The sequence below is a fragment of the Lytechinus variegatus genome, chromosome 3 (genome assembly GCF_018143015.1).
Source record: "Lytechinus variegatus isolate NC3 chromosome 3, Lvar_3.0, whole genome shotgun sequence".
In the NCBI taxonomy this organism is placed as follows: Eukaryota; Metazoa; Echinodermata; class Echinoidea; order Temnopleuroida; family Toxopneustidae; genus Lytechinus; species Lytechinus variegatus.
Genome location: NC_054742.1, coordinates 39030686 through 39047797, shown reverse-complemented (window position 1 = coordinate 39047797; position 17112 = coordinate 39030686). Strand labels below are relative to the sequence as shown.

Below are 17112 nucleotides of genomic sequence, written 5' to 3'. Positions count from 1 at the left end.
AGATTTAAATATGTAAACAATATAATGTGCCATATGATTTGTGTTGAACAGCTGCTTCAATATTCACTTCTCTTTATTGTTCTATTTTTCATTTAGAAATATAAACATACATTTTTATGGCATGCAAATTACTCGGCTCTATGCTATTTTAAAACAATTTCATTACATTTCCTATTCTATGGCAAACCATGTGCAACCATATACAAATCGACTGTGGATATTCATTGAATTTATTCATGCTACAGGTGCCCAGCTAGATATTATTTGTCTTCATCAATATTTTTATCACAAAGTCAGCCTAACTTCTAATTTCAAAAAGAATAAATTCAAGTAAAGTATGAGTAGAGTACTAAATACATAAATGAGAGGGCTTTACCTCCTGCTGGTGGAGCTACTTGGTCCAATAGTTTAGTACTCGTCCTCTTCCAAATCTTCTTGATTACTGTTCTAAGTTCCTCATTACATTGATCTATATTACCTGTACAAACATAAAAACAACAAATGAAGTTATCAGAACATGAAATAAAGAATCATGTTAATCATGTATCTTACACCGAGCCTGCCTTTACCGAAAATAATGTTTGCTTTTAACGAAAGACATACCATCAACCACAAAAATAATCGAACAAAATGATTTTCATATCCCATCTTTTTCTTATCTTACAAGTGAAACAGTAATGAAACATACATATGTGAAGTTCATATGCATCTTTTGGGTTTTATGAATTGAAGAAAGGTGTGGCTTAATTAGTAAAGATATGTGACTGAAAGTGCAATGTATTTAAATTCCATGCAAGATCATCAGTTTAAGAAATCACTGGAAGATTTCTGAATTGATTTCAAGCTATAAAATTCTATATTTTGGATTGAAACGCTTTGAAATAATTTGCTTCAATTATTTTCAGAAGTCCACAAGTAATTTGTCTCTTTTGATAGCAATTGTAGATTATGATATACAGCAATACATATTCTGAATATACATACCTTCTGTTTTTATTTTTAATGATGTTCTTATGAGGGCAAACAGTGTAGCATTGAACATGACTGTACCATCACTATTGAGTGGCATGTTCATTGTGACTAACCTCTGCAAAAATACACAAGTAATATACATATAATTTAATTTAATAATTTATTAACTTTCTAAAATACACTTGTATTATATAATGCTTTTCTTCAAAAAAATGTTTCAATTCATTGGAAATCTTGATCTTATTCTATATGAAAATTTGATAAAGCCTTTTTTCAATAAATTCCTGAATACAGATTATTTTGGCAATGTATTGTAAGAAAATTGAATTTGATCTGATTAAAGATTAATCTTGATCAGAATTCTTGCTATAAAAATGTTTTCTTCTGTTTTTTTTCTCCATATTATGGTATAAAAAGATAATATTCCATTTTAGCCCCAAAACAAGTATACTATATTTTATCAAAACACATCAGTAATGAAACATTAATTCCTGTACGTGCCAATTTATAATTGTGCAATAGATAAGAAGTCTAAATACTTGATTTGAAATATTATGAGTTTAAGTCTAAACACAAAATAATGTGCAATTGTTAAGCAATAATCTGTTTTAAAACTTTGAAAATAAACATGAAAAATGGGCACCACAATAGCCCATTTGGTACCATGTCATCTGGTTAGTCACTAAACCATCAACAATTTGTATGATACCAATGTAATGTCTGATCCAAAAATTTAATTGTAAATCAAACCAATTCATTTAAGGTATTACCTTGCATGCAATTCTATGAGGGCAAAGTTTCCCAAAACCTAAGGGAGGGGAAATGGAGCGCAGTAATGTTACTACATCTAGATGTTTGATGCGACCCCTGCAAGAAAGAAAAAAAGAAATATGGTAATGTGATTAAACCAGAACAAGCAATTGTTACACTACGAAACTCATTACTGACTAAAATTTTTATGCCCTTATGCATTATAAAAAATCAATCAATGAATTTTAGTCTATACATGAAGGTTTCCAATAAAATTAATTCAAATTGCATACTTCTTCATTAGTCCTCAGATTTGTCCAGATAAAGATAATTATTCCCACAGTGATTTCAGTTAGAAAACGTTTTTCTTTCTTCATGAATGGACTTAATTTTCCATGACTTAGCAGGCAGGAAGGGGAAATATGGAAAAAAGATCCCAGCAATAGGGAATTATTTTACAACACAAATATACACTTTGATAGATTCTCTATTTACAAGGAAGTTCCTTGCCACTCCTTTTTGCAAATATAATAATGCACAAAAAAGAAAAGAGCAATGTTTAATGAATATTTATTGTAATTTAAATAAATCAAATTTCAATTTTCACAACCAAAATCCAAATTTATATCATACAGAAAATGCATCGACAAATGACATACAAAAAGTCTAACTTAGATATTCACTTAAATTAATTTTAGTCAAATTTAAGAGTCCAACAACAGTTTTTTTGTCAACCATTCTACAAGAAAGTTTCCATCTTTCATATTTATTCAGGACAAAGTTAAGAATCCTAAAATTCTCTGAAATTCATTTCATACAGTGTTATCCATTTTTTTCGTATTTACTTTTCATTGCAGGATCAAAATAATAAAACTTGGCCAATGAGTTGGCAACTCCAAACACTGTCAATTGTTTAACTGTACATATTATTGAGTTGACTTACGTTGCATCTGGATCAAACTCTGACCATTGTCTGACAAACTCATCTAAATGATGTGGTCCTAGAATTGACCAATCACGTGTTAGATAATCAAAATTATCCATGATGACAGCTACAAATAAATTAATGATCTAGAAAACGAACAAAAATATATTCATTATGTAAGTGAACCGGTCATATGTCAGTTCTCAGTAAACAAAACAATAAAGTACTCTGGGTTTATTCAGATTTTCATTATTATTCTATGAAACTTCATTCAGGAAAACGACATAAAATGCTCACCCTCTGGCATTAGTTCAATGCATGATGAAACACGTTTATTCAAATCACTACAATATCAGAGGTAGATATGAATATACTCATCACAGATGGAAAAAGTTGGTCATCAATGTCGTATAATTATAACATAGTTTTCCTCAAAATATGTTAATCAATTTTCTTTTAAAATCTTAACCTGAAGTTGTTATTTTGCAATACGTGAAGGAATGAGTGCCAAATATTACATTCCTACTTTCTTATCAAAGGTATAAATAACCATAAAAATAATATATCAGATAAAAATTTATGTACATGTAATCTATAAACATAATACAAAGGCAAATACAAAGTACTAGGATTTGTAAACATGAAATTAACAAAGTGAACAAACTTTGTGATAAAGTCTTGCATTTGTGAGAATTACAGGATATCTATTGCAACAAAATGGTTTCATTTATAATGGATAAAAACCTAAATTCCTCTCAAAAGTTTTGGTAAATTGCATAAATGTGGCTGTCAGTCAGTTACTACATTATATGAATGTATGTGTCTTAAAACTTTTATGGCTTGGTTAATATGAATAAAAAAAACTTTTAAGTAGAAGTATTGTATGATTTTAAAGGAACATTCATTTAAAACAATATATGTATATTATTTCTGGATATCTAATCACTAAATTTATAAGATAGGTATTCAGGTGGGAAATTAAAGGGAAAAAATAGTTTAAAAAAAGGACACTTAATATCTAAAAATCTTAAATTCAAATTTTTAGACAATCAACGCTGAAAAAGAATCAATGGCTTTAAATTTTTGTGTGAGATTGGAATATTAAAAAACTTCCTGATTAAACATAAGTACTTAAGGTGAATTTATTTTCTATTGACAAGATCTTGGTGGAAAGAAATATGTTATAGGCTCTGTCTTAATATCTAATTGATGTTCTTACAAACATCATTGTACAACTCACCAGGAATGAACAGATGCAGTAGAAAGAGATGAAATAAAAATAGGCAAAATCATTGCCACAAATGTCTTCTTCATTTTTGTGACAAGGAGCATTGGGTGAATGAGCACAAGCCATCATGATCTGCTGCCAAGCTTCACCTGTGGCTGATCTGAATCCAAGAAGATGTTGTTTTAAGAGAAAGAAAGAAAATTGTTTTAATCATATGCTGAAAGATGCTGGATTCTAAATGCTCATGTTCGTGCAGTCATCCATTGATTCTTTCACTCATCTATTGCTTTGGCCCTCCATTCATTTGTTCCTTTATTCAGTTTTCTTAACTTTCAATTTCAGCACATTCAAAACATTAAGAAAATCCCATAAAAAAAACTAAACATGTTTGTACAACCAAGGCAAATCTTTCTCCATTCTTACCTAAGTTCAAATACTGCCAAAGACATGACAACCTTTTATATGAACTAGAAACCAAATACAAATTATATAAACCAGGTCATACAAATAAGGGGTTGGATATCCATACTTTCATATATAAAATTTTCTACAAAGCAATTTTAAAGAAATAAAGGCAATTTAAACACAGATCAAGTTAGTACTGGGTTTACAAGTTCAATTAAGATGAAATTATACAATTGAATTTTGAATCTCTGAAGAATGTCAAAAGACGTCTTACCTGAATAGCACCATTACAGCAAGAGGGAATGTACGGAAGTTATTATTCCGATTTATAGCATCATCCAATGTTATCTTGATTCTACCAAACATCTGTAAAATAATATTTAAGAATAGATTTAAAAAAGCAATATCCTCAGTGAGAACATTTTAAACCTTGTCTTCTTTATCAATGACAACCTCCTCTTGCCTCAAAAGAGTTCTCTACTGTAATAGGAAAACTGTTTTTAAGAAATGTACATTTACTGATTATTCAATGTATTCCTTAATGAGGTTTAAGACTTTCACATTTATAAGACACAAGTTTAGATATAAATTTTCCTTTTCTGTGCACCATCTCCACTTTTATTTCCAATATAAAAGAAACAATTTATCAGATAGAGATTATATTCTTCTATTCTACTTACCTGCATTCCAATAACAGCATATACAAAAAACAACATGACGATTAATAACGCTACATATGGCAGGGCCTGTAAAGAGATAAAAGAGAAGTTGAACATGAAAATTACATGAACGAAAATGCATAATGAGTTGCATTATAATTCATTTCAGAATTCAACATTATTATAATTCAATCAATAGAGAGATCACAGCATCATGTATTCTGTGATGAAATTGAGGGGAAAAAAAGGAAAAAAAAGAAATTGGGAAAGCAGTAAAAATAAACAGTGAACAATTTTCAACCAGACTCTTGGCGAGACTCAGCCTCACCAGCGCACTGTTCGAGCTACGAATGCAGTGTACAAAATACCTTCAATCAAAGGTCAAATTGTCCATGCATCATGTAACAGCATCTTGCTGGCAACTGTGCTCCATACTTTATTTTCTTTAACCTTGGTCACTACAACTCTTGCTCTCTCTCTTTAGTCCTCTTTTATGGTGGCAGCGGTGGGATTTACTCAACCCAACATATCAGGGGCTGATTGTGATTATCACCAGATACACTTCGTAGTATTTTGGCAAATGACTTTTTTTCCTTTCTTATCTCAATATAACCAAGTCTTTTGGGGGTAAGGACAACCTTGTGAAAGGTGGACTCCTTTGGCAAAGAACACAACAATATATTCCCTTGTAGAAGGTTATTTACCTGGAAAGACTTGATAAATGTCCACAGCAGAGTCCGAATTCCTTCTCCCCTGCTTAGGAGCTTGATCAATCTCATAACTCGAAACAATCGGAAGAAGTTGATGCTAAACTGCTTCTTCCCATCATTCCCCTGCAACAAATCAATCAAGGCAGGAATAAGTACAACAATAAAACAGATAAAATGATTAATTGATATCTAGGTTGTCCTATTCTGCCATAAATTCTACATTAAATTTGTTTCTACTCTCTGTTGATTGTAATCTAGATCTCCCTAAGAGCTACTTATATAAACAGATGTGTTCATCAGGAATCAGTTTTAGTTTTTCTTAACAAAAGAAACAGGAAATAACCTGAAATACTCTACCTAAATACATGATGCAAATTATAATCAGGTGCCACATAGCTAAATCAACAAACACTTTTATAGAAAGAGAAATGATTACTTAAATTACTTGAATTAAGTCACTGTCATCCATGCTCTAAGCTTTCAAATTAGGAAATATACAAGACAGATCACACACAATTGCAATAGGATGCTAAAAAGGTAGGTTTGAATTTCTGGAGCATCCATGGGGGTTAAGACTAAATTAAGTCAGCATAACAAACATATTTGTACGATTTTTTTACAATGCCGCAAAATCAGCTATATGACAGAGTACAATAATCCTAAAAGTTGGTAATCTGTATCATATGTCATAAATTAGGATGTAATCTGACTTTATATCTGCGCACTGTCATTATCTATGCATCACATGCCTAGGTCTTATATGGTCAGGCAAAGACTTTTTATTTTGAAAAATAGTAGTATGAGCTTTACAAGCAAAATTAAGCACTCTGATAATTGTTGCAATAAGTATTATTACTTCTCTTCTCATCATACTCATTGCCATAATCATGAATTTTTGTTTTAATTACATTAAAAATACAAACTGTCATACTATGCCATAACTCACTGCTATACCATTAACAATGTTTACATTTGATATGACTTATACAACTATAAATATATTTGTTTCATCTCCCTTGTTACCCCAACATTCTTCTTTGTTCATTGCATACATTTCTCCACATTCATTGCATATTTTTCTCCATCTTCATTTTTTCCTCATTATAAATCTTCTCTTTTAATTCCTAGCTCTTTTAATCTATCATCTCATCCTCCTCTTTAATTTTCTCTTTCATTGTCTTTTCCTCCCCCTCCTCCTCCCTCCTTCTTCTTCTTCTTCTTCCTCTTCTTCTTTTTCTTCTTCTTCTTCTTCCTCCTCCTCCTTCTCTTTCTTCTTCTCCTCCTTGACCATCCTTTAATTCTTTTCCCCTTTCTTCATCCACCTCTCTATCTCTTTCTCTCTATAACAACTAGATTGATATATCAGTTATTGAAAAATACTGCCACTAATTATTATGGTTGGTAAATAGTACATTGGGACTGAGTAAGATTCTCAGAAAAATGACCATGAACATTACATGCTAAGATGACTACAATGCCAAGCTTAAATCTATGGAGGTATTTTACTAGTATCTTGGTGTTTCATAAGGAGTGGTGTATTATATGTGCATATTCTCTATCATTGTGCAAACTGGAATGGAAACAGTCAAATTGGGCAGGAAGTTCTGATTAATTTAATTAGAACATTAATTTCATTATATCTTTTTATTCAAAATAAGATAGATGGATATGGCATGAAATTTAATATACATTTTAGGTGTGTAAGTAATAGGTGAATATGGGATTGCTATGTACAAGTTAAAATGCACCATCATCTGGGCTTTAAATACAGATAAATACTAAACATCTGCAAAGGTCCTAGGGCAAGTTCAGAATGGTGCTAGGGTCTTTACTTTCAGCAATACTATTCAGGAGAGTGAATTTTATAAGGTCTTTTCAAGTGTATTTCTCATTCAGTGGTACCTATTGTGAGGGTGAGAAATTAGTATGTGCAGAATATTGAGATAATTTGAGAGGGGGTGGGATAAGTCTTGAATCATTTAATCATTTACCGCTGTAACAACCTGCGAAGGGTACATCCCCAAAACCACATGAAGCCGCCGAAACGATGAAAAAGGGAGATGGAAAAAAGGAGAGATTTTAATGATTTGAATTATCTCTTTGGTTGGTGATTAGATGTATGTCAGAATATTATTAAAACAGCACTTTGACAACGAAACATAAAAAACACTCACATTTGTGAACTGTAATGACAGTTAACAGAACACTCTGCTTTGCATCATCATGCATGTGCATATTGTGAAAGTTTTCTGCACATCTACCATATTCAATTCATTAAAAAAAATTAAGCAGAAGATAATCAGAATTCGTTCGGAAATAATAATTTTTGTGATTTTTTTTCTATTTAAAACTATCAATTAATGCATAATAATTTTTTTTCAATCCCATGCATTTGAAGTTTTATGAATTTTATTCTGAGTATGATTCTTAATGTTCCTGTATCCTTTACATCTTAAACAATGAAATAATTCAATTTCAGCTAGCAAATTAGCTTTCATTATAAAGTGACAATTTAAGCTTCTATATGCATTAAAAAATAATGTATTTTTGCTTTCTTGAGAATGTATGCATGGCATTGTGATGATTGCAAAAATGCACAAATAGATTTGAAACTTAAGTGAGAATTTGTTTGAAGTGTTAAAATGAGTGAAGCACAAAACAAACATTTACACACTTACATGAACAATGAAACTGATACAACATCTAGTGTATGTTATGGGCAGAGTGAAAGAAACTGATATCATCACATGGAATATAATTCTTCATAATCATGATAATATAGTTTGATTATAATGTTCAGCTTATCATGTTAATGCAACAGAAGATGTGATAAATATCAAAAATTTGTTAATACTTTGGAACACACATTAAAAATGAGGTCAACATTTAAGTTTGAATTATGCCTTAAATATTGTTACTTTGTCTTCCTTTTTTATATTTCCATTACAACATATCAATAGAAATAGATCTACATGGGTAACCAAAGCACATAATACTTATATTCACACTACACCCTTTACCTAATCATATAGACAATATATGGATCTAATTAATTGGATCAGTATCTAATTAAAACACACATTATTGACTGAAAGGCCTTAACAAAATCTCTGCAAATTTGTGAAAGCTTCACAAAGAGAGTGAAAATGAAAACAGATTGTGCATAAACTTGATTTTACAAGGTTCACAGAAAATTAACAGAACTGAAAAAGAAATCACAGAATATTGATAATCTACTAAATGTAGACCATTGTATATACAAAAAAGTGCTGCCAGATTTTACACAACGGTGCAAACGAGTACCAGCATGTTGTGCAGGAGCTACAATATCTAAAAATAATTTATATAGACAAAGTTTTCTCTCTTTCTTGTCAAACATGTGAAAAGAGCGTTATTTAAAGGTTTGCTGCACAAAGGCATCAATACTGATAAAAGAGATTAAAGGGGGAAAAGGGAGAAGATAGTCTAGATGAAAGACATCTATGTAGACACAGCAAGAGAGATTGCTAACATTCATATTAAAGATGCCAAGTAAAAAAATAAAAATACTGAGTCCTTTTATTTTGTTATATGCACTACGGTATATAGCAACAAGCAGTAAAAAACAATAGATTATTGTTTACATAATTTGCATCATAATTTAATAAATTCAACTGCATAACACCATAAAGGCAATTTCTGAACATATGATGTCGATCAAATATTGAATGAATAAGGTTATTAATTGAATATGTTAAATGACTTAATATAATTGATTACTGAATTAAACAAAATGAAAAAGAAGTCCCCATTTTTGGTCCTTGACTTAATTCTCCCCTCCCTGTAATGTTATAGAATACAAAAAAAAATATCCCAAGCCATCACTCAGACATACAGTAGAATAAATTTATTTTATTTCATTTTTTATTCTATCTCATTTATATTTATCTTAATTCAAGCACAATATATTTATGACAGATACAGATTAGAAATCTGTTAATGCCTATTCATATCATCATTTGGAGGAAATTAAACAATACTCAACGGAAACAAATGCATTTTTGGGTAAGGGAGGGGGGATTCATCGCAATGTGGGGAAAGAGGGAGGACCATGCACAAACTAAGAAAAAAAAAATTCCAAAAAAATAAGTTGGTGAAAGCATATCACAACATGCACATAATTCAAACAAAGTAGCCAACACTACACATGTGAAACTAAATTAGGCATACACATGAAAAAAAATGATTCTAAAAAACAGTAAAGCTGAATTATCATCCAACTTAAACAGCCTATCATACTGTCAATCAAAATGTATGTGCATGTCTCAGTATTAAAACCTCAAAACCAATTTGATAATAAATATAGAAAACAATTTGTTTTAATCTTTGGAGTAAATATTTTCTGTTCAGCTAAAGTAACAGAGAGTATATTTATTACTAAAAATATATAAAAAGAAGGGATTTCATAATGGAATGCTAAATTATTCTAATTGCCAATGGAATTTCTCTAATTTTAATACTTTCAAAGCATCACTGCAATGACAGATATTGACATGCAAGTTTTATCCCCTCATGTTGACCAATCTGATTATTGCATATTCTGAATATCAAACAATATTAAAGCTTATGTTGTTTTGTATTTTGTAATGTTACCCTTAGAATACCATAAGAAATCTAGGACTACTTATTCAATTTCCCAATAAAATACACTTTACTAAGGAAAAAAAAAACCCAGAACTAAACTCATTTGATTTCTTCTCATACAATCTTGTGAGCTGTGCAAACACCAGAGCAAGAAGTGAATACAAAGCACATATAAATAACACACTACAATAACTATTTTCAAATACATTAATATTTGAAAACAAATACAGACATCACACAGTCTGATATATATTTTTCTATTTTATAAACGTAGGAACTATTTTTTTTATTTCTCAAGATCCATTAGACCCAAAACAATTCATGGAAGAATTCTTTTCTGTGACTTAGATCTCAGTAAATTTGAATTTGAACAGATAATTTCTTTTTAATTATATTATTTTTTTATCCTTTAAAAACTTTCATGATACCATTACTAATTTTGTGCTAGCTACTTGCAGTACTTTTTATTTTTCAAACCCACCAGATGAAAGACCCATCTAATGTCCCAAGTTCCATAGAAAAATGAAAAAAAAAATCTCTCAAATCAAATGGGCATGCAAAACCTCAAAGAAAAAGGATAACTTTTTAAAAACAAAACAAGGAAAAAAATCACCAACCCTCTGTTTTTGTAGAGTTATTTTGCCATGGTTTGATTGGTTGTTTGAGGCAGGAGATGAGTATTATATGGATAGGGTTGCCAATTTGGTAGGGATTTGGGAAAGGGTAAAAAATAAACAGAACAAAGAAAAAACAAGCAGGATTTGTTAATATTAGTAGTTAATAGATGAATTTCATAGCTTTCACAGCTGTTTAATCTAAGTATAAATAATAAAATGGTCTATTCATTAGTAGGATATAGTTCATGCATATACACTCTATGTAAAACATAGTTGGTAAATATCTTTATTGTCACCCCATCTTCATTTTTATATCAATATAACATACTTTCAATTTTATACTTTCCTTTAAATTTTAATTCAAATTGATTAATTGGAGAAGCAATTTATTTGTGTTCTTCTTCTTTAGATACATTAATCATCTTACAACTACAAATATCAATTAACTTTGTAATACTCTAAATTTTAGGGGTCAAGTTTCTGTTGAAACATCAAGGTTAGATATGTTAGTAGTTCATAACTAATCATATAAAACAAATTCTAATCATTTTCTACAACCTTCTACCATTTCTAAAACAAACTAATACAAATAGAAGAGTTAAAAATATATCATTTATGATTTAACATGTATCTATCATATATTCAACATTATTTAATAAACTTTCATTCCCAATACATTATCAATACAAAATAAAATGCTCATCTCAATCCTCAATGTAGAATTTAAAATGGCTTAAAATGTTGAATCATCTACCTATACAGATATATCAAATAAAAATGATTTTATTCAACAGAAAATTATATGAAATAATTTACTTTCAAATGAATTTGTAATTGGAAAGCAGAATAAGATTATTCTAATTGCATCTATTTCACAAGCACCATTTTCAGACCAATTTGATTTGCAGCCTGTATAAGTTCTGGAAATGATCCAATGTCAAAGACATCAGAATATATCATTTTAATGACTGTTTATTGACTGATTAAGTTATTTCAGATTTAAAAAAAAGTTGGGACTAAATTCTTTAAATTCAAATATATTTTGTTAATTTCACTGCATTTAACAAGCTTTTTGGTAACAACTGTTTGCTTGATGACAAATTCAAACTTTATATTAAACATTACCTTTTATGATTTCATAATAGCAACTCTTTTATTCATTGAAAGATATAACTCTTTGTGGAAGGACCGATCCTGTAAGTGATTCAAAACCTGTGTTAATCTTCTGAGGTTGGTGCTAGGCCAAATTTTACACCAGTTTGCAGGAATTTAAAGTTAAATCATTTCTGGAATATCTCTTTAGGTGTTCAGCCATCAACAATGTGATTTGAATCTTTCATGTAAATCAAAATAAGGTGTCGGAGGTGTTGGAGCCAGAAAAGGAAAGCTAAATTGTGCTTCCAACAACAAACACCAGCAGCAACACCAAACTTGAAATCCCTCGCTGGTAATTGTATTCTGAATATGTTCCCATGCAAAACATTAAGTCAATTAAAAGGAAATATGTTTACTTATTTGTATTCACATGCGGTATAAATAGAAAAAGACATTTTAATACGGAAATGACCTAGAAACCACGCATGCACAAATGAACCATGATGCATAATAGTTTCTTTAAGTCTCCATGGCAACATTCTCTTGATTAACTTTGAAAATGCCATCATGCAAACATATCGTGGTCTAAAAGGTCAAATAATTTCACATTATGCATACAAAAGAAACTTCAATGGACATCCGATCTAATCTTTCTTTGCTGGTTTTTTGCATGAATTTGAATATTTCTGCTGGAATCGATTCAAATTTATTTAAAGAACCAATGGGGTACTACAAAACGTATGGAAAAACAACTATTGTAATATGCTTAATTTTTTTAGGAATTTGTTTGAGACTTTTTAATTGCAATTCTTGTTGACAGTGATATAAAGGTACTCTCAAACCCAAATATTCATAAATTGATGAGAACTTGGTAGGCCTCAAAATACATGATAGTTACTTTCTAATTAATTTTCCACAGATGTGGTGCACAATTCAAAACTGTCTCAGCAAGATAGCCACCTAAGCAAACACAACCTCCAAACAGAGTACTAGTTGGGATGAAAGCCCTCATAATTTGCTTTCACCCTGTGCGAATATCCGCAACCTTGGAAAATCCCTACAAAAGTTCTCATAATTGGTACTTTATATTTTCTTCTGGGAATATTGAGAATATTTTGTTTTCACACTGGTATTTTCTGATTGGAGTAGATCAAGGCAAATTTCCCAATCCAAGAATATCTGGTGTTCGCAGTCTGAAAGCAAGTTATGTGATTTCAAAAGCACTTAGATTTTCATACAAAACGATCTATGAATTCATGATAAAAAATGCACGCAGCAACAAGCATATTCCATATATTAAGATAAAATTGCACATTTCCGCTCCATTTATTGAAATTTTCTAATTTCCAATTATTCTTAATATTGAAAGATTTCTCTCATTTATCATTGGAAAAGGAGGAATGTAAAAAAAATGCTTATACTCACACTAAACATGTCTATCATTATATCTATGATGCTCCCTAATACAATGATGAAATCAAAAAAGTTCCAATAGTCCCGGAAGTAGTTCTGTAGAAAAGGTAAAGAGAAATTAATTATTCAAATAAAAAAGTCAGTAGAATAATTAATCTATATATAATTTTCTGTGTGAAAGTGCTTAGTATTTTCCACGTTCCCAACACAAAAGGAAAATGTGACCATGTCAAAAAAAAATGCTGACCTGTAGAACATTTAGATGTTTTTATTTTTTTAATTACAAAAGGAAATTCTTTAAGAAATGTGAGTATGGGAAGAGACAAAGAAGGGAGAGAGATGTGTGTTTATATAAATACTATTATCATTAATAGTATTAGTATAGAAATGGAAAGATAGAGACCGGGAACTTAGTGAGCAAGAAAGAATATACATCTCATGCACTTCAATCAAAATGTAAAGCAGTTGTGATTATAACCTTTTAAATCTGTTATCAGTTTGTGAAATGCATACCTGCACATTTCATTTGAATAAAATAAATTAGAATTGTGAACAAAATTTTTCATATCATATAGTAATAGAATTTATGCTTTAAATTGGCATTAAAAATGCTGTTTCTTTTACATTGCAAAATTATGAGCATCAGGAAAATTTCCAAACTTTGAACACAATTATTTCAAATGTTTTGGAGACGAGCCGGTTACGTAAAATCACTGACGAATTATGAGATCACATTTGATAAGTTTCATGCAAATAACATATTAGCTACCACTACTCACCATAACCTTTAATATCAAAAGAAACTAATTACCTTGGGCTTGTACGCAATGATCTTGAGTAGGAATTCTACAGTAAAAACAGCTGTAAACACAATGTTCATGTAATCCAGTACATTCCTGTAGGTGTCTGTTTGTGTGCGATACTTTACAATGAGAAAGAAAACAACAGAGCATATTCATTAGCTTGATCAAAAAAGACATTGTGTGCATCATACACAATTTTTAAACCTTTGAGCCAAAAGTGAATGAATATATACCTGTAATTATATTGATTTCTAATAATTATGCCGGTTTAAGAGCATAAGTTCCAATCAAATATCAGATGTTTTTTTAATTAATTTAAGTTTTTCAAACTCTCATTTCAAATGTATAACATTTTTGACACACAATAGAGCCATAGCAGCACAAAATGAAACGAAAAATGAAATAAAACAAACTTTAAATTCTACCATAAGATTTTGTCTTATCAATATTAATGAAAACTTTTTAACAAAGTTAATCACTTTTCTGTTTTGATTACAGTTGTTACAGTTTTCATGAACCATAGAGACAAGGGGAAAAAATGAGACAGACACGGTTCATTTTTATCTTTTTTAAAAATATTTTTTCAGGACTGAAAATATGCAGTTCATTGTTTTATACCAAGACAGAAGGCCTAAATTATAAAGAGAATCAACTGAAAAACAATTTAGACCCATAAATGTTGAGAGATTATTTCTAAAGACTTCTGAAATATATCAAACAAAAAATTCATCAATTAGGCTATCTTGGGACACTATTTGAAAATAGCAATGATTTAAAGTGAAGAAACTCTTGCTTTATTAGCTCTAGTCTTAGTAAAATCGTAGCTGGAACTAATTTATGTGTACTATTTTGTGTCAACAATTATTGCTTGTTACTAAATAATAAGTCTAAAGCTACTGTTGAAAACTACAAAAATAATCCAATTTGATTGTCTAAGAACATTTTTTTAGATTCTATCACTTGTTATTGATAAAAGATTTCATGAAACTGAAGCCAGTTTTTCAAATGCAATAAATTAATCCAATAAGCAGAAGATATCAAGACCTACCTTCATGGCAAGAATAATAGTATTGACCATGATGAGAACAAAAATGAAGTACTCAAATCCCCTAGACGTGACTAGCTTCCAAACTAAGTGTTGCTTTGGATTCTTTGGGATGTATTTCCGTTGAGGTTTTGCCTTCAGTGCAAACTCTAGACAATTTCTCTGTGTAAAAAAAAAAAAAAAACAGACAGAAGATGTAGATGACTGTGCATTTAGGAATTCTGATGTCATCATTATCATCATTATTAGCAGTATAATCATTATTCTCATCTGCCTAAAAGCAACCAAGGGGAAACATGACATAAGTAGAACCTTAAGAAGAATGATAGGTACATGTATATTCTGTCCATGATAGGCCTGTTGATGTAATCATTTATATTGGATGACTAAGATGGGATACAAGTAATATGCCATGGGTTGGGGATCATTGAGTGAATTGAGAAGAGTGGAATATCTCTGGTTTCCCATACAGAAAGCAAACCAATATCATTACCATTATCTTTAATGACACTAATTCATTAGACCATGCAACATTGTAGTTTTGTTTTTACCTATAATTCATCAGTTTTCAGCACATCACGCACTACGCTCTTATGTGGCACAGCAAAGCGTGTATACAATTAATGCACCATTATTTAAATAACCAATTATCTAAAAAAAAATTCAAAATACCTGATTTTTATCTAGTTCACAATTTTTGTATTCTTGCTCTCCCTCATTCTGGAAAGTGACGATGACGAAACCAACGAAGATGTTGACCATGAAGAATGCAATGACAATGATGTACGCAAAGAAGAATACTGCTACAGGCATGCGTGAGCTGTGAATTGGACCCTTATCATCCTCAGTAGAGTCTACAGCCACATACAGAAGCCTGATGAAAGGAGAAGAGTTTCATGAAATATTATTAAGAGAATAGACATATCTTCAAATTAGCATGCAAAATCATGTATAAGTCAACTAGACAGACTAAACCCATTCCTGAATATACCTAATGGAAATTACAGAATTCATTTGAAATGTAAACGAGAGAGGAAGTTGATCTGAAATATTTGTTTGGAATTCACATTTATAAGCATTCAAGCAGGGCACTTCTTTTTTTAATATACTTTCCCCCACTGTAATATGTTTATACATGTACCATTACTACTTTCTATCTACCTGATAACATGTTTCTAACCTTGTTTTCTGATACCTGCTCCTTTTAAATCATATCATTCTACTTCTCTTGAATGAAGCATTTGTGAATTTGATATTTGAACTCGGAAGCATTATCCAAACATTAGATGAAAAAATATGAATTCAGCAAAAGTAAAAATAGGCAACAAGCTGGTGCAACTAGATGGAACACATCAACAAGAAAAAGACATGGTGATTTTTAATGTCTTATTTTATCCATTATATTTGACATAACGTATTTGTACAAATAGCTATGAGATACTTACTTTGGCCATCCCTCAAACGTTGCGACAGTAAAGAGAGCCAACATTGCATTTCCTACATCATTAAAATGGAATTCATTCTTACTCCATACACGCTGTTCAACCGATACTTGATTCAAGTCCCCATTCTTGTATACAAAATAATGGCCTCTGCAGATAGAAAATATCATACAAGCATTTAGTGATTAGATCAAGTAAACTTCAGAAATTATAGCATATTGTGTCCAATGACTTCGCCCCAAGTGGCATTCCTTTGGATGTCACTTGATAAAGTATCTAGTCATTATATAAGGGGATATTTCCCAAAATTTAAGACATGAAATATTGTCATCCTGACCCCAAAATATACAAAGTAGGCATCTACACATACATGTGGTATGATAATTACTGTAGTGGGTATTTCATAAACGATGGTTGCTTGCTTA

At 30.5% G+C, this 17112-nt stretch overlaps 1 protein-coding gene across 12 annotated transcripts in view; it reads right to left on the bottom strand.

The window, feature by feature from the left end:
- LOC121410978 (voltage-dependent L-type calcium channel subunit alpha-1D-like) overlaps positions 1-17112 on the bottom strand; it is a 142071-nt gene that overhangs the window by 17006 nt on the left and 107953 nt on the right. For 7 of the 12 annotated variants that reach the window (XM_041603408.1, XM_041603411.1, XM_041603399.1 and 4 more), the window contains 15 exons: positions 16691-16837; positions 15918-16119; positions 15249-15407; positions 14209-14319; positions 13410-13493; positions 10890-10892; positions 7641-7652; positions 5644-5772; positions 4961-5026; positions 4555-4646; positions 3888-4035; positions 2666-2793; positions 1743-1839; positions 985-1087; positions 377-478 (listed from right to left, as the gene is read on the bottom strand). In XM_041603408.1, the coding sequence (XP_041459342.1) occupies positions 377-478; positions 985-1087; positions 1743-1839; positions 2666-2793; positions 3888-4035; positions 4555-4646; positions 4961-5026; positions 5644-5772; positions 7641-7652; positions 10890-10892; positions 13410-13493; positions 14209-14319; positions 15249-15407; positions 15918-16119; positions 16691-16837 (1583 nt within the window). The remainder of the gene's footprint in view (positions 1-376; positions 479-984; positions 1088-1742; positions 1840-2665; positions 2794-3887; positions 4036-4554; positions 4647-4960; positions 5027-5643; positions 5773-7640; positions 7653-10889; positions 10893-13409; positions 13494-14208; positions 14320-15248; positions 15408-15917; positions 16120-16690; positions 16838-17112) is intronic. The other 5 variants (XM_041603400.1, XM_041603402.1, XM_041603404.1 and 2 more) reach the window with 3 other exon arrangements.